Source organism: Natator depressus, chromosome 23 (assembly GCF_965152275.1).
Source record: "Natator depressus isolate rNatDep1 chromosome 23, rNatDep2.hap1, whole genome shotgun sequence".
NCBI classification, from domain to species: Eukaryota; Metazoa; Chordata; order Testudines; family Cheloniidae; genus Natator; species Natator depressus.
In genome coordinates, this window is record NC_134256.1 from 20,190,925 (window position 1) to 20,207,981 (window position 17,057).

Consider the following 17,057-nt stretch of genomic DNA (forward strand, 5'->3'; position numbering starts at 1 on the left):
GGGAATGGACAAAGGGGAGCTGGGGGGCGGGGCAGGGGGAAGGATCAGGTAGAAGCAGGCCTGTGGGGTGTCTCAGGAGGAAAAGACAGACCCAAGCCAAGCGAGCTGGACAGATGTCTCTTGTCCGCCTGGCTCTGGCGAGGGTGGTGCACTGGGGATCCCTAGCTTGAAAAGTAGGGCATCCAACGGTCTAAGGGCAGGGGGGTGAGATAGTGAAAGAGCTGGAGAGAGAACCCAGGAGTCCTGGCTCCCAGCCCCTCCTGCTTTAACCCACCAGCCCCCACAGAGCCAGGGAGAGAACCCAGGAGTCCTGGCTCCCAGCCCCCCCTGCTCTAACCCACCAGCCCCCACAGAGCCGGGGAGAGAACCCAGGAGTCCTGGCTCCTAGCCCCCCTGCTCTAACCCACCAGCCCCCACAAAGCTGGGGAGAGAACCCAGGAGTCCTGGCTCCCAGCCCCTCCTGCTTTAACCCACCAGCCCCCACAGAGCCGGGGAGAGAACCCAGGAGTCCTGGCTCCCAGTCCCCCCTGTTCTAACCCACCAGCCCCCACTCCCCTCCCAGAGCCAGGGATGGAACCCAGGAGTCCTGGCTCCCACCCGTGCGCCCCACAGCTCTGAGAATATTTTCTTCCCGCTCCCTGTGTGGCCAGGACTGACCCCACTGTGTCCCCTCCTGGCTCCAGACAGCAGGTTACCCAGATTGCGGGGCAGGGGGGGGAGGACTGTGGGAGGCGCTGTGGAATGGATTCCAGGGGCGAAGAGGCTCAAAAACAGGCCCAGCTCCGGACCGAAGGTCGCGCTTTAATGGTAAGAAACACAAACATTTCTCTCTCCCCAGAAAGATCGGCTTGAGAGTGAACTCGAGGCAGGGCTGGGGGAGGGGAATGGACATTTATACACCGCGGGGGGAGGGGGGCAATATACAGAGATATAAAAAAATATACGCAGAGATCCATCCTGCTATTTAACATGGGGGGGCGGGCAGAGACACGGAGGGCCGGGGGCAGGCATTAAAGGCAGCGTGCCAGGCCTGGGGCTCGCAGCGGACACACCGTGGGGTGAGGAGACCCAGGAATTAGCACAAGATCAGACCATGGCCTTGCCCCCCGTGGCAGTCTGGGGGTGGCTCCGGATGGAGCTCAGGTCAGCCTCCAGCCTTGCCCACCCCCCCGCACTCAGTGGCTGGGAGGCGGGCTCATCCCTAGTACCCAGGTAGCAGCTTTCATCAGAGAAACCCAAAGCCCTCCCTCCCCGCACCTCCTCCTTGGGGCAGCACCATGAGCTCCACTTTAGAGGAGGAAACTGAGGCACAGACTGACCCATGGACTTGCCTGGGGGGACACAGGGGATCAATGACAGAGCTGGGGATAGAACCCAGGAGTCGTGGCTCCCAGCCCCCACTGCCCTCACCACTAGACCCCACTCCCATCCTCCAGAGCCAGGGAGAGAACCCAGGAGTCCTGGCTCCCAGCCCCCTCTACTCTAACCCATGAGACCCTAGGCCCTCCACCCCTGGTGAATATAATCCATTAATGTCTCAAGTAACTTTCCTTCCATGTGGTGGGGAGCACCAGGTATGAAATAGGGGGTGGGGGAGGAAGGAACTCAGGTCATTTTCACAGTGTTACCCAAATCACTTTTCTCATGGCTGATCCATGCCTCCCATCCACCCCAGTGCCACTGCTCTTGTCCAAGTCCATCTCTTGTGACCCCGGAGTCCAGATGGGGTGTGAGATGGATACACATAAAACCAACATCAAAGTGTCTCTTCTTTCAGTTCAGGAGTTCCTTCTCCCATTGGGAGAGAGGAATGAGGGAGAGGATGGGGGATGCTGACTGACTGGTGGGTTATTTGGTCAATTGCTGAGATGATTGGTGGATTGATTGGTTGGTCAATTGGTTAATTGATTGTTGATTGTTCCACGGGTCGTTTGACTGGTCGATTGGCAGGTTGATTCGTGACTAGTCCGCTGATGGGTTGAAGGGCTGCTTGGTTGATTGTTGACTGTTCCATGGGTCAATTAGTTGGTACATAACTTAGTTGGCAGGTCAATTGGTGGATTGATGGTTGATGGGTCCATTGGCCAATTGATGAGTTGGGCCAGGGGGCAGGGGGGCGGGGGCTGACTGTTGATAGCTCATTTTGTCAGCCAATGGGCTGATTGTTTTTTGGTGGTAGATTGATTGTTGATCAATTGACGGGTTGATTGACAAATGGATTGACAGGTGGGTTGGTGGATTGATTGAGGGGCTCATTAATAGATAGACGTATTGATGAGTTGACCAGTCAACGGATGGGTGGGTGGATTAGGATTCCAGAAATCCATACAGACAAGGAGGTGAAAATTAGGATCAAACACATTGGGCTTTCCATTGAAGGTAGGATCACCATCCTCGGAGAACCGGTACTGCCATGGGGAGGGGGCCGGCTGGGGGGTAAGAATAAGTGAACAAAAGAAAAGAATGAAAGGAAGAAATGGTGGAAGAGGGGAAGGGAAAGAGAGCAGGAGCAAAAGAAAGAGAAGGGGGAAGAGCATGAAAGAAGGGTGAGGAAGAAGGAAAGAACAAGAGAACACATGCAAGGGAAAAGGTGGATGGCTGAAGCAGGGGGGGCGTGGATGAAGGGATGGAGGACCAGAAAGATGGATGGGTGGAGGGAATAGGGGGGAATGGAGGGGAGCTGAGCCTCCTCTCCTATAGCCCAATCTCATCATCCAGCTCATCATCAAATGTGTATCCATGCCCGGAGCCTTCCTCCTCCTCCTCCTCCTTTTCTTCTTCCTCCTCTTCCTCCTCCCCTACCTGGGGAGCCGCCCCATGGCCCAGCCCCTGTCCTCCCACCGGCCTCTCCGCCCTTACGTCCTTGCTCCGGGGCTGCTCCCCGCCCTTGTCCATGACCCCCAACACCTCGTCCAGAATGGACGGCCCCAGATCCAACTCGAAGGAGAAGAGGGACTCGGCGTGTTGCAGTTCCCCCTCCCAGCCAGCGGGGGGCAAATCCAGGGCACCACGGCCACCCCCCAAATCAGCCGGGCTGCCGGAGGACCCCGAGAGGCGGCTGGGGGACTGAGCCGGTGCCAAGGCCTCGGTGGTGGGGGGCAGCCCGTTGGCCTTGGGGCCCCCGTGGTTGCTGAGAAAGGAGGTGTCCCCGAAGGCGTCCCCGCCCCGGCCGACGTGCATGGTGTGCCGGAAATCCCCCAGCGGGGCGCTGATCATGTCCCGGCCGATGCGGGGCCTCTTCTTCGACTGGGAGATGGGGGATTGCTTCAGAATCGGCATCTGGGGGGCACAGAGAGAGAGACATGGGGGTCAGGGAGACAGGATCCCACGCCTCTAGGGGGCACCAGCTCCAATCCAGGACTGGCTGTCTCAAAGGGGGTGGGGAATGGGGCACAGGGCCTTTCCCCTCTAGGGGGCACCAGCTCCAATCCAGGACTAGCTGTCTCAAAGGAGGTGGGGAATGGGGCACGGGGCTTTTCCCCGCTAGGGGGCGCTGGCTCCCATCCGGCCCAAGGGCGGGGACTGGATGTCTCAGGGGGGCTGGGAATGGGTGACAGGAAAAGGGTTTCTCTCCTGCACCCCCATATCTTAGGATAAATAGGGGTCTCCCACTAAGGGTGTTGATCCCAGGAAAAATATCCCCCACCCTGTGACATGGGATTATTTCAGAGGGGGTGGAAGGCAGGACTCCTGGGTTCTCTCCCCGGCCCTGGGAGGGGAGTGGGACCTAGTGGGTTAGAGCAGAAGGAGGCTGGGAGCCAGGACTCCTGGGTTCTCTCCCCGGCCCTGGGAGGAATGGCAGGGAGGATGTGGCTCTAGCCCAGGCCAGTGCGGATTGAGAGGGCCGGGATCGAGGGCTGGACAGCTGGGACTGTGGGGGGAGGCGATATTTCCTGTCCGGGGGAAATGAAGTCAGTTTCCTCTGGCTGTTTTCCCCCGAGCCAGCTGGGAACCCTGGCTTTGTGCCAGATCAGAGCTGGCAGGGGGAGCTCACATCGGGGGTGAGGAGAGCCCAGGTCGGGCAGGCGATGGGGGGTTCCAACTGGGGGCAGGGACAGCTGGGGGGGGCAGGGGATTGGGGGGAGGCAGCTGGACAGGATGCGGGTTGCTCTGATGTAGGGGGTGGCAGGACAGGGCCAGGGATGGGGCAGATCAGATGGGGGGAGTGGCTGGACAAGGAGGGGTACAGGGTGGTACAGGGAGGGGGCACTGGATGGACAAAGCAGCCCCTTCTATCAGAACAACAGCTGGAATCCAGAGCAGCTGGGCTGGGGTTCCCCACCCCCATGAATGGACAGGGAGACCCCTCTGTCTGTCTGGGACTGGGGGGGGGTAATGGGGGGAAGGAAAGAGAGATGAAGGTGTGAGTGAGAGAGAGAGAAGAGAAGGAAAAGGGGGAAGGAGGCAGTGACTAGGGAAAAGAGGGGCTAGAAGGGGCCTTTCTGGATGGGGATACAGTGGGGGGGGGCGAGGAGCAGGGAACCCCCACCCCTACCCCCACCCCACCTGGTTCCCATGAGCCACCGCCCCCTACCCCACCCCCAAGCCGCTCCCCTGGGGAAAGGAGTGGGGTGGGGAACCTGTCTGACCAGATTCCTGCTCCGCCCCGCTGCCAGGGGACCCGGATCCAGGCTGAGCCCGGTGCCACAACAAACAAGGGGGCTGGGAGCCAGGACGCCTGGGTTCTCTCCCTGGCTGTGGAAAGGGAGTGGGGTCTAGTGGGTTGGAGCAGGAGAGGGCTGGGAGCCAGGACTCCTGGGTTCTCTCCCTGGCTGTGGAAGGGGAGTGGGGTCTACTGTTTACAGCGGGGGGGGGTGTTGGGAGCCAGGACTCCTGGGTTCTCTCCCTGGCTGTGGGTGAGTCATGCTGGCAGTGGCTGGGAGGGGATCTAATGGGTAGGGTTGATTCAGGCTTCAGGGGAACAATGATTCTGCTGGCGGGGGCAGGGCAGGTTTGGGTCCAGCCCCATCCCCAACAAGCGGGAACAAGAGATACAACCAGTCCCTGGGAGCGGAGTCAGCAGGGCTGGGAGGCACGGGACAGAACCCAGGAGTCCTGGCTCCCAGCCCCCCTCCTCCACTCTAACCAATAGACCCCAGACCCGTCCAAGAGCAAGGGAGAGAACCCAGGAGTCCTGGCTCCCAGCTGCCCCCCCCCACCCACCACTCCCCTCCCAGAGCCACCTCTAGCTCAGAGATTCCCTTCAATGCCCCCCCCCCCACGACAGTGCCTAGCAGCCCAGTCATGGGCCTGGCCCCCGCAGAGCTGGGTATGGAACATTACTAGGTGTATTACGGTAGCGCCTGGGAGCCCCAGCTCTGGATCCCTATTGCGCTAGGTGCTGCACACTGTTAGGTGTATTACGGTAGCACCTAGGCGCTCCAGCTCTCAACCGTGACCTCATTGTGCAAGGTGCTGTGTGTTGTTCATTAGGTGAATGACAGTCGCACAGAGCCCCCCCCCGGCATGGCCCCACGGTGCCAGGCCCTGTACCTTTTATTGCTATTAGGGGTATCGTGGTAGCCCCAAGGCACTGCCCCCCTCTCGCCCCACCAGCTATGCGAGAGGGGGTAGTGCCTTGGGGCTACCATGATTTCATTGCTATTAGGTGCATTACAGTAGTCCCTGGGTGCCCCAACTGTCCCCCAGACGCCAGGTGCTGTTCATTTCATTGCTATTAGGTATATTATGGTAGCCCCTGGGGCACCAGGTGCTGTACATTTAACTGCTTTTAGGTGTATTACGGTAGCCTCCTGGGCACCAGGCACTGCACAGACCCAGAACAAAGAGCCCATCCCTGCCCCAAGGAGGCGATGGACGGACAGAAGGACGGGGGTGGGTGCACATGGCGAGGCCCCATCGGCCAGCTTGACTGGCAGGGCGCTCAGCGCCAGGACCCAGGAGAGACCTGACAGCTGCGGCTCCAGGGGTGTTCACGGGGAGCATCTCCCCAGGGTGTGGGGCAGCCGGGGAGCACCCAGGGGCAGCTTGCCCATTACCCAGCAGGCAACAGCAACAGGGACCCCAGGCCCCTCAGAGAGGGATGGGGAGAGGATCAGGTGGGCGGACGCCATGGAGAAGGGGAAGCCAGCAGCAGGACGCAGAGAGGGGGCGATGGGACCAAAGCGACAGGCTCGGGGACGCTGCTGGAACGGGGCCCGGCTGGCGCGGGGCACAGCCCGGGCGAAGGAAGATGCAGGAATCGGGGTGCGAGAGGCGGAGAGTTTGTGTGCGGATGGATGGGAAGGGCCTCGGCCTAGAGATGTCCAGCCCACGGGTCTAAGGCAGGGGTGGGCAAACAACGGTTTACAGGCCGGATCTGGCCCGCCAGTCATTTTAATCCAGCCCTCGAGCTCCCGCCGGGGAGCGGGGTTGGGGGGCTGCTCCTAGCGGCTCCTGGAAGCTGCTGCACATCCCTCCTCCGGCTCCTATGCCTAGGGGCAGCCAGGGGGCTCCACTCTGCCTGATGTCCCCGCCCCAAGCGCCGCCCCTGCAGCTCCCATTCACCGGAAACCGTGGCCAATGGGAGCTGCAGGGGTGGCGCCTGCGGACAGGGCAGTGCACAGACCACCTGGCCGCGCCTCCATGTAAGAGCCAAAGGGGGGACGTGCCACAGCTTCCAGGAGCCACTTGAGATAAGCACCGCCTGGAGCCTGCATCCCTGAGCCACCCTCCCGTGCCCCAAACCCCTGCTCCAGCCCTGACCCCTCTCCTGCCCTCTGAAGCCCTCTGTCCCAGCCCGGAGCGCCCTCCTGCACCCAAAACCCCTCGTCCCCAGCCCCACCCCAGAGCCTGCACACCCCAGCTGGAGCCCTCCCCTGCCCCTCGCCCCAGCCCAGAGCCCCCTCCCACACCCTGAACTCTGCATTTCTGGCCCTACCCTGGAGCCCTCACCCCCTCCCACACCCCAACCCCAATGTCGTGAGCATTCATGGCCTGCCGTACAATTGTTATACCCAGATGTGACCCTCGGGCCAAAAAGTTTGCCCACCTCTGGTCTAATGGTTAGAGCAGGGGGGGCAGGGAGCCAGGACTCCTGGGTTCTAGCCTCAGCTCAGGAAGAGGAGAGCGGTCCAGTGGTTAGAGCAGGACAGGCTGGGAACCAGGACTCCTGGGTTCTCTCTGCGATCATCTGCTCTGACCTCCTGCATCACACATCGAAGGGCCCTGAGCGGATGCCTGTTCACTGTAGAGCCGAACCCTTGGGAAGTTGCCCCAACGGGTCATTTTCCTCCCCCTTAAAAAAATCGGCCCCTCGTTTCCCATCGGGAATTGTTGAGCTTCAACTCCCAGCCGTTGGTTCTGCTTAGCCCTCGGGCAGCTAGCCGCCCAGGCCAGGCCTCAGGACACGGGCCGAACAGCTCGGCGAGGTTTCGGCCTGCAGACCGAGAGAGAGGCCCGAGCGGAAGACGACACCCACGTTACGGGCCAGGCGAGACGGGTCGTGGTTGCAGCCACAGAGAGGAGGGAGGGTGGCGGGAAGATTAGGAACTCAGCAGGAGCTGACGGCTGGACATCCACGAGGAGACGAGGCGGGGACGGATGGAGACAGCTCTGCGGGAGACCCGACACCGAAGGGGCTAATGGGATCCCGGGCTGTGTCCCCAGGGGAACCTAGAGTGCGAGCAGAGAGGGGATTTCACCTCTGGATCTGGCCCCGGGGCGACGCTGTCGGGACCCCGTGTCCCATTGCGGGGCCCCCAATTCAAGGAGGATGTCGATCAGTTGGAGACGGGTCAGAGAAGAGTCACGCAGACGATTGGAGGGTTACAAAACCTGCCTGGGCATGAGAGACGCCAGAAGCTCCAGCAGTTTAGCTGAGCAGAGAGAAGGTCCAGGGGGGACTTGATCCCGGGCTATCGGTACCAACGTGGGGGACGAATATTTACTAACGGGCTCCTCGGTGGAGCAGAGGGAGATCGGACCCGACCCCACGCCTGGAAGTTGAAGTGAGACAAACCCAGCCTGGGAACACGGCAGAAGTTTTTCCACGCTGAGGGGACTTAACTGTCAGGATAATTAACCAAGAGACGCAGTGGATTCTCCTCCAGCCTCTCAAAGACCTGACCTGGATCAGCCAGGACTGAATTCGGGGCAGCACCATGGGCTGGGTTCTCCCGGCACTCAGGCGAGCAGCTCGCAACGGGCCCTGTCTGGCCGTGGGATCTAGGAGAGTGGAGAAGAGGCCGCTGGGCTGTGGACGAGCTGGCCTAGAGATGAGGGAGATGAGAGGCGACCGAGGACGGAGTCTTGGGGAACCCGCCCCCAAAAAGTGGAGGGGGCCAGTGGGAGGATCCTCCAAAGGAAACACTGAAGGAGCAATTAGAGAGGAAGGAAGAGAACCAGGAGAGGCCAACTAGAATAGAACGCAGGTGTCCTGGCTCCCAGCCCGCCCCTGCCACTCTGACCACTAGACCCCACTCCCCTCCCACAGCCAGGGATGGAACCCAGGAGTCCTGGCTCCCAGCTCCCCACCCCCGCTCCAACCACTAGACCCCACTCCCCTCCCAGAGCTGGGGATGGGACCCAGGAGTTCTGAATCACCCACCATCTGGCCCCTTAGCAATGAGATTATAGCTTCTCCCATGGGATTTTCATGTTTCCATCAGAGAAAGTCTATCGGATGGAGTGTGGTCTACTGACATGAAGGTAGGGGCTGGGAGCCAGGACTCCTGGGTTCTATTCCTGGCTCTGGGAGGGAAGTGGGGTCTAGTGGTCAGAGTGGCAGGGGTGGGGTGGGAGCCAGGACTCCTGGGTTCTACCCCAGTCTCCCAATGACTGTCTGGGACCAAGAGGTGTAAGGCCCCTCCTCCTTGTTTTGGGCTGGTACCAGTGGCCCCTTGTCTCTCGTCTCAGGGTTGGAGCCCCTGCTAGCGAGGGCTGTTTGCTTAAAGCTCCCACTCCCACCCTGGCCTTAAAATCCAAACAATGGTCAGGTCTCCTGGACTGCCTCTAATCTTATCCAACCCCCTGCAGACTGGAGGGATGAGCCCTCCCTGGGGTTGGGCAAGACATATAGGATTATAGCACATCCACAGGACCCCACTCCCAGTCAGGGCTAGGGAGAGAACCCAGGTGTCCTGGCTCCCAGTCCCTCCTGCTCTAACCCATTGGATCCCCCTCCCCAAGCCAGGGAGAGAACGCAGGCATCCTGGCTCCCAGTCCCCCACCCCAGCTCTAACCTGCTAGACCCCACTCCCCTCCCAGAGCCAAGGATAGAACCCAGGAGTCCTAGCTCCCAGCCGCCCTGCTCTAATCCACTGTACCCCCTGCCCCAAAGCCAGGGATAGAACCCAGGTGTCCTGGCTCCCTGCCCCCGCTGCTCTAACCCACTAGATCCCACTCCCCTCCGAGAACCAGGGAGAGAACCCAGGAGTCATGGCTCCCAGTCTCCCCTCACGTCCTCTAACCACTAGACCCCACTCCCCTCCCAGAACCAGGGAGAGAACCCAGGAGTCATGGCTTCCCTCACGTGCTCTAACCACCAGCTTCCACTCCCCTCCCTGACACAGAACCCAGGAATCCTGCCTCCCATTTGCCCCAACCCCACACACCCAAATTTCCCGCACGGCGGCTCTTCCTTTACCTCGACCCACTGGCTCGGTGATCTCAAAGCATCCGCTATCCCCTCCGCCATCATGGAGCCGGATCCCCTCTGAGGCCGCCGAAAAGAACCCGGAAAAAAAATTCCTTTACTCACCCTGTACGAATCCCAAGTCCGGAGATCAATGAGTCACGCACAGAGCAAGCCAGAGTCTCCGTCTTCCTGTTTTGTAATCCAGAAATGGAGCTCGCTTTCCCGAGGCCAATTCCACCGCCACCCAAGCCCGCGTGGGTCCGGGGTTTCGCTCTCTATCCGGTCATTTCTCCGCACCCCGATGCAAACGCGCCAAAACTCTCGGGGGTGGCCGGCGAGTGGCGGCCTTTCATTTGCTCCCCGGCGTCCTTCGCCCTTTTTCCTCGTCCACTCGGGGTTTCTCTCCTCCCTCTGGGGCGGTGGCGGCTGGATCTTTATTCACCTGGCTCCAAAAACGAGAGGCATAAATAAGCTGGGGGGGGGGAACCTACCCACGCCGCTCGTCCAAATGTACACACGCCGCCCGCCTCCGCTTCAGACCCCAGGCCGCGGGCTTTGCCGGGAAAGTCGAGATCCAGAAGTCAAAGCAAATATTATCCCATGGGACGGGAGGGGGGGGGGGGGAGGGGAGGGGGGAGAGGGAGAAACCTGCACAGGCCAATTTATAAAGTTCACTGCATTCCTGAACTTCCGGGAGGTGCGAGTGCCGATCGGCTCGGGCCGGGCTCTGTTTGCAGACAGGGCCGGGGAGCAGCTGGGGGGCTAGGCACAGAACAACTTGACGGTGGGGTCTATTGAAAAACGAAGCCGCGCCCAGCGGGGTGCGGAGGGGAAGGCAAGCGGTGGGATCTATTTTATAATATGGGGATGGCAGAGCGAGCGGTTCCTAGCGGGGCGGGATGGATGGATCAGGGGAGGGAGGGAGGGAGCAGTGTGTAGGGGGATAGACAGCTGCGGGGGGGGGGGGTATGGAGAGATAGAGGGGTGTGGATGGGGCTAGACGGTGGGGTGGACAGAGGGATGTGTGGGGATGGAGGGAATAGATTTAGATAATTTAAAAGTAATTATTCCTGATTGATCTGAAAACGACTTATGGCACTTATTTAAAAATATGTGGATAGATAGAGGGGGTGTGTGGGGATGGATGGATGGATAGATAGAGGGGGTGTGTGGGGATGGATGGATAGATGGATGGATAGAGGGGGTGTGTGGGGATGGATGGATAGATGGATGGATAGAGGGGGTGTGTGGGGATGGATGGATGGATAGATGGATGGATAGAGGGGGTGTGTGGGGATGGATGGATGGATAGATGGATGGATAGATAGAGGGGTGTGTGGGGATGGATAGATAGATGGATGGATGGATAGAGGGGGTGTGTGGGGATGGATGGATAGATAGAGCACATGACTTATGAGGAGAGGCTGAGGGAGCTGGGATTGTTTAGTCTGCAGAAGAGAAGAATGAGGGGGGATTTGATAGCTGCTTTCAACTACCTGAAAGGGGGTTCCAAAGAGGATGGCTCTAGACTGTCCTCAATGGTAGCAGATGACAGAACGAGGAGTAATGGTCTCAAGTTGCAATGGGGGAGGTTTAGATTGGATATTAGGAAAAACTTTTTCACTAAGAGGGTGGTGAAACACTGGAATGCGTTACCTAGGGAGGTGGTAGAATCTCCTTCCTTAGAGGTTTTTAAGGTCAGGCTTGACAAAGCCCTGGCTGGGATGATTTAACTGGGAATTGGTCCTGCTTCGAGCAGGGGGTTGGACTAGATGACCTTCTGGGGTCCCTTCCAACCCTGATATTCTATGATTCTATGATTCTATGATAGATAGATAGAGGGGGTGGACGGGAATGGATAGACAGAGGGGGTTGATGGGGATGGATAGATAAATAGATCATGTTTAACTGCGCTCCACAGGGACCAGGAAATGCAGAAACTGACAGAAGTCCCCAGGACGGGAATGGGGAAGGCACGGGGCAGCCGGCACAGGCCCCAGGGGAGGGCTGGACAGAGCAGAGTCAGCCGCGGCACCGGCGTGTGCGAAGTTCCTCGAGGGTTAACGCCGCCAGCGGATGGCGAAGAAACACCGTCACCAGCTGCCCGCTCCGAGGGATAAAATAAAGGAGTCGGGATCAAATTAACTCGGAGACCCAGTTACAGCATCAGTAACCAGTCAAGGGACAGAATCAAGGTTGCTCAGATAAAGCAAAGCAAATTGCTGCCTAGCTTAATGGTAAGCACATCACGCCCGCTGCATGACGGGCAGGGGCCTGTGACGCCCCCAGCACAGGGCAGGCCCCCGCTTGTGGTCAGGGTCTGGGCAGCGGCCCGGTGTGACAGGAGTCTTGGTTTGGGTCGCTACGTGGTACCGGAACACAAGTCACTACGAATAAATCATCCTAAAACCAGCCGAAAAAACAGTAAAATCACAAATCACTCGCACAGCCAAACGACAGACGAGTCTGATGGCAAGTAAGTTATAAAGCAAACTAGGAAAGAAGTCAGAAGTTTCACGGCAAAGCCAACAACGGCAAGCTAGCCCGTAAACAGGAAATTAGCAGGAAAGTTATATAGGAAAGCAGCCACTTAGCAAATAGCTCATGGAGCAAATAAATAAGTTATATAGCAAAGCAGCAAACAAACAAACAACTCATTTGCCAGTTTGCGACAGAATCTGTTACTTCGTTGCTCTTTTGCTAATAATAATATGTTAATAATCATAACAAATAATTAACATGTTCCTTATTTCCTAGATCGCTCGATATTTGCTGAACGACGGTTTTGCTGTATAATCGACTAGCCGATTCACTAGGTATGGGCCAGCTTGCGGTCTGATTTCTTGGCTCTAAGACTCATTGGCCAGATTGGTTTCAGAGTAGCCGCCGTGTTAGTCTGTATCCGCAAAAAGAACAGGGGACTTGTGGCACCTTAGAGCCGAACCAATTTATTGGAGCATCAGCTTTCCCGAGCTCCAGCTCACTTCCTGGGACGCATTGGCTGGATTGCGTCATAGCAAACACATCATACAGCAAGTTCGCAAATGAAGTGTATAGCAAAAGAGCGACCATATTCTGCGGCCACTAAAAGCTAGCGCAAATGAATAGCGAGAGAAGGAAAGGAAAGGATCTGGCGAAGGAGGAAAGCAAATCCGAAAGCAGCCCATAAATGACAGGGCCAGACCACCAGAAAGCCAGCAGCTAATACCCGCATGACTGGGCTACTGTTATCAAATAATAAATTAGCTCCCGCCCACACCTGTGTGACAACAGCGGGCGCCTGCCTGGCATCTCGCGGCGAGATGGGCAGGTTTCGAACATGCTTAGAACATGCCCGGGACCGTGTGACCCAGGGCAGGGTGGGGACCCAACAGGGGCCCCGCCTAGACCATGGCAGGGCCGGGGCAGCTGAGTCTGGGATGGGGCTCCTGCATCCCTTCCCCCGCCCCACACATATGTGTGCCCTCACCCCACACATGCGTGTGTGTCCCCCGCAGTGCGCCCCCCCTCCCCACCCACCAAATCTTCCCCAATGTTTCCTCTTTCTTTCCACCCAAGTTTTCACCTCCTGCCTCAGTGAGCTGCAGGAATATTTCCCCTTCCCCCCAGCTGTGCCCCACCCCCCAGATCTCCCACTCCTGCCTCCCACCTCTCAGATCCCCCACTCCCGCCCCCCCCAGCTAGGATGCCCCCAGCTGCTTCCCCAATACTGTCCCCACCCGCAGATCCCTCTCTGCTGCCCCCCATTCACTAGATCCCCCCCAGCTGCCCCTCCTACCACCACCCCCAGATCTTCCCAGCTGCCCCCAACCCCCATCCTTCCCCAGTTGCCTCCCTCCTTCCCCTCACTTCACAGACCCCTCCAACTGTCCCCACTCCAGATCCCCCACGCTCAGACCCCCAGCTCTCCCCACCCTCAGCCCTCCAGCATCCCCCCACCCCAGATCCCCCACGCTCAGCCCCCCAGATCTCCCCACCCTCAGCCCCCCAGGATTCCTCCACCCCAGTTCTCCCCACCCTCAGCCCCCCAGCAGCCCCCCACCCCAGATCCCCCAAGCTCAGACCCCCAGCTCTCCCCACCCTCAGCCCCCCAGCAGCCCCCCACCCCAGATCCCTCACTCTCAGACCTCCAGCTCCCCCCAATCCTGAGCCCACACCCCAGCTGCCCTTACCGTCAGCCCCTTGGCAGCTCCCCCACCCCAACTGCCCCCCACCTCGAGCAGCAACGTGCATCCGCAGTGGGGCGCTGGCCCGGCAGGGCGGCCCGCTCCGCTCCGCTCCGCTCCGCTGGGGTCCCGCAGCGCAAGGGGCGAGAAAGTCAGCGCCTGGCTCAGAAAAAAACCCTCTCCCCTGTCAAGGGTTAAAGGGGCGGGGCCTCTCCCAGGCCCCGCCCCCTTCTCCAACTCTCTCTTCTTAAAGAGACAGAGGCTCGAGGCTGGTTTTTTTTAAGTGAGAAGTTCGGGGAGTGGGGGGGGGGGGAGAATTACCGCCCCCCTTTCCCGGGCAAAGGTTGTGTGAAGGAAGGAACGGGGAAGGGGAAGGGGAAGGATGGGGAGGTGGGGGAGGGGGAAGGAAATGGTGGGAATCCCACACCAGGGGGTGCCCCCCCGCGCCCCGCCCCAAGCTGGAATTTCCTGAAAGGGGGGGCAGGGGGACGTCTTAGCCAGTAACAACTTCCAGACCCCGTGTGAGCCGGGGGGGGGGGAGTGGGAGGAAGAGAGAGGGGGGGTGTATAGGGATAGATAGATAGATGGGGTGGATGGGGATAGATAGATAGATTAGATGGAGGGGGCGGATGGGGATGGATAGCTAGAGGGGGGGAGGGAGATAGCTAGAGGGGGTGGATGGGGATGGAGGGGATGGCGGGGGCGGATGGGGGGAGATAGCTAGAGGGGGGTGGATGGGGATGGAGGGGGGAAGGGGGCCGATGGGGGATGGATGGATAGATTAGATGGAGGGGGATAGCTAGAGGGGGTGGAGGGGGCGAATGGGGGTAGATAGCTGGGGGGCGGATGGGGATGGAGGGGGGAAGGGGCGGAGGGGGGTAGATATCTGGGGGGGAGGGAGATAGCTGGGGGGCGGATAGGGATGGAGGGGGGAAGGGGGCATAGATAGATAGATTAGATGGAGGGGGATAGCTAGAGGGGGTGGAGTGGGGTAGATAGCTGGGGGGGAGGGAGATAGCTGGGGGGGTGAATGGGGATGGAGGGAGTGGCGGGGGCAGAGGGGGGTAGATAGCTAGAGGGGGTGGATGGGGATGGAGGGGGGAGGGGGTTAGATAGCTGGGGGGGAGGGAGATAGCTAGGGGGAAGGGGGCGGATGGGGGATGGATAAAGATAGATTAGATGGAGGGGGATAGCTAGAGGGGGTGGCGGGAGATAGCTAGAGTGGGGCGGATGGGGATGGAGGGGGTGGCGGGGGGTAGATAGCTGGGGGGAGGGAGATAGCTAGAGGGGGGTGGATGGGGGAAGGGGGCGGAGCGGGGATGGATAGATGGGGGGAGGGAGATAGCTGGAGGGGGGAAGGGGGCGGATGGGGGATGGATAACGGTAGATTAGATGGAGGGGGATAGCTAGAGGGGGTGGCGGGGGCCGAGGGGGGTAGATAGCTGGGGGGGAGGGAGATAACTGGGGGGGCCGATGGGGATGGAGGCGGGGGCGGAGGGGGGAAGACCGATCTCTCTAGCCGGTCTCCCACCACCCGGCCTCCCCCACACCCGCCGCCCGCGGAAGGGGCCGGAGTCCTTGCGGCACCTTCCAGGCGAGCATTCAGCGGTCGCGGCCCCGGTCAGGGGGCTCGGACCCCGGCTCTCCCCGGACACAGGCCGCCAGGGCTCATGATCCACCCGCTCAGCGGCCCGGGCGGACAGCGGGGCCACAGCCCGAGCCCTGGCAGGGGAGTGGGGCCTAGTGGTGAGAGCGGCAGGGAGCCCGGACTCCTGGGTTCTCGGCTGGGCGAGGTCTAGTGGGGGGGAGCGGGGGGGACATTTCTCCTTTTCCCATCGCAGCGGCTCTGGATCCCGCGGCAGGAAATGCAGCGGGGCCGGGAGAGGGGGGAGGCGCCGGGTCCGCCCGGCTCCCTGCCGCCAGCATCCTACGGGGCGGGGGGGGCTGGTAATTAACCCCTGCGAGCCAGGGAAGGACCAGAGACGGGCCGGGGGGGGTCTGGTGCCCAGCTCTGTCAGCGCAGATAACAGCCTTACTACTGCTGCTGCTGCCAGCGCAACCAGCCTGTCCTGCTCCAGCACGGGGGGGGGCCCTTCCTCCGGGGGGGGTTCGGGTCTCACTGCCCCCATATGAGGGATCACCGAGATACGCAGCAGCTCCCAGCCCCTCCCCCTCCTTAATACCCAGGTGTCAGCCAGACCCGCCCCCCCAGACAGTCACACCTTGGGGGGAGGGGCCCAGACGGGGTGGGGTTATTGTTTAGTTAATTAAGATAAAGTGGGTGAGATACCCACCCCCCTCCTCACTACATTAGGCTTCCAGGGTTAGTGGTCAGGGTGGGGGCGGGGAGCCAGGACGCCTGGGTTCTCTCCCCGGCTCTGGGAGGGGAGTGGGGTCTAGTGGTTAGAGGGGAGGGGGCGGGGCGGGGAGCCAGGACGCCTGGGTTCTCTCCCCGGCTCTGGGAGGGGAGTGGGGTCTAGTGGTTAGAGGGGAGGGGGCGGGGAGCCAGGACGCCTGGGTTCTCTCCCCGGCTCTGGGAGGGGAGCACCGTCCAGCAATACAGCGGACACCCAGATGGGGAGGGGGCCGGAGCCTGCGATCTGGCCCCCTGTGGACTCGGCCGCATCCTGCCGATAAGCGAACAGCTGGAGTTCATTTCCGGACCAGGGCGGCCCCCTCCCCCCCATTCTGTCCCTCCCCCTTCCCGCCCAGGGTACGTGGCCCTGGCGATGAATTGGGGAGGGGGCGGGAGCAGCATAGACCAGGTTGTGAAAGAGACACCAGAGCACAGAAGCCGCCAAGCTCCGGGCGCTGCCCAGGATTGGGCCCTGCCCCCCCAGCCCCACTCCTGGGGGTGGGGATTGAGACAGGGAGGGGAAGTGGGGGGTGCGGGATGGCTGGAGGATTGACAGCCCCTCCTCTTCTGTTCCATGCCCCCCCCCCCGAGACAGGGGAAACCAGCATTCCCTGTGGGCGAGGGGTCCCTGTATACCCAGCCCCTGCGCCCCACCCCAGAGCCAGCTGCATCTCAGTGCCGGGCCAGGGGTCCCCATATAACTAGCGCTCCTGGCTAGCCCCTCGCTCCCAGGCGAAGGGCAGCAGCTGTTTAGCCTGGTTCTTTGGCAGCAGCCTCAGTAGTTTGTTTCCCCCCCCCCCCCCCGCCCCCAAAAAAGAGAAACAGATCAGTAGCTTTTTGCTTCTGGCACTCCGTTCCCTAGCACCAGAGCCCAGCCCCCGTTCTAACCACTGGACCCCCCCTCCCCTCCCACAGCTGGGGGGAGAACCCAGGAGTCCTGGCTCCCAGCCTCTGCCCT

General features: G+C 60.5%; 1 protein-coding gene across 3 annotated transcripts; it reads right to left on the bottom strand.

Moving 5' to 3' along the window:
• Positions 1-882: 882 nt before the first annotated feature.
• CDC42EP5 (CDC42 effector protein 5) lies at positions 883-13,926 on the bottom strand. Of its 3 annotated transcripts, none has more exons than XM_074937834.1 (3): positions 13,792-13,926; positions 9,701-10,019; positions 883-3,279 (listed from the first exon to the last, which is right to left on the bottom strand). In XM_074937834.1, exon 3 carries the CDS (start codon positions 3,277-3,279, stop codon positions 2,695-2,697), a length of 585 nt encoding a protein of 194 aa, XP_074793935.1. In that variant the 5' UTR covers positions 9,701-10,019; positions 13,792-13,926; the 3' UTR covers positions 883-2,694. The 3 variants fall into 3 exon arrangements, with proteins under 3 accessions (XP_074793935.1, XP_074793936.1, XP_074793938.1); XM_074937835.1 differs by having other exon boundaries at positions 9,701-10,023; positions 13,792-13,914; XM_074937837.1 differs by lacking the exon at positions 13,792-13,926 and adding an exon at positions 11,234-12,852.
• Between the last annotated feature and the right edge of the window lie 3,131 nt (positions 13,927-17,057).

What these genes read in the sequence shown, in the direction of transcription:
- CDC42EP5 (XM_074937834.1), bottom strand. Translation starts at nt 3,279, where the DNA reads ATGCCGATTCTGAAGCAATCCCCCATCTCCCAGTCGAAGAAGAGGCCC.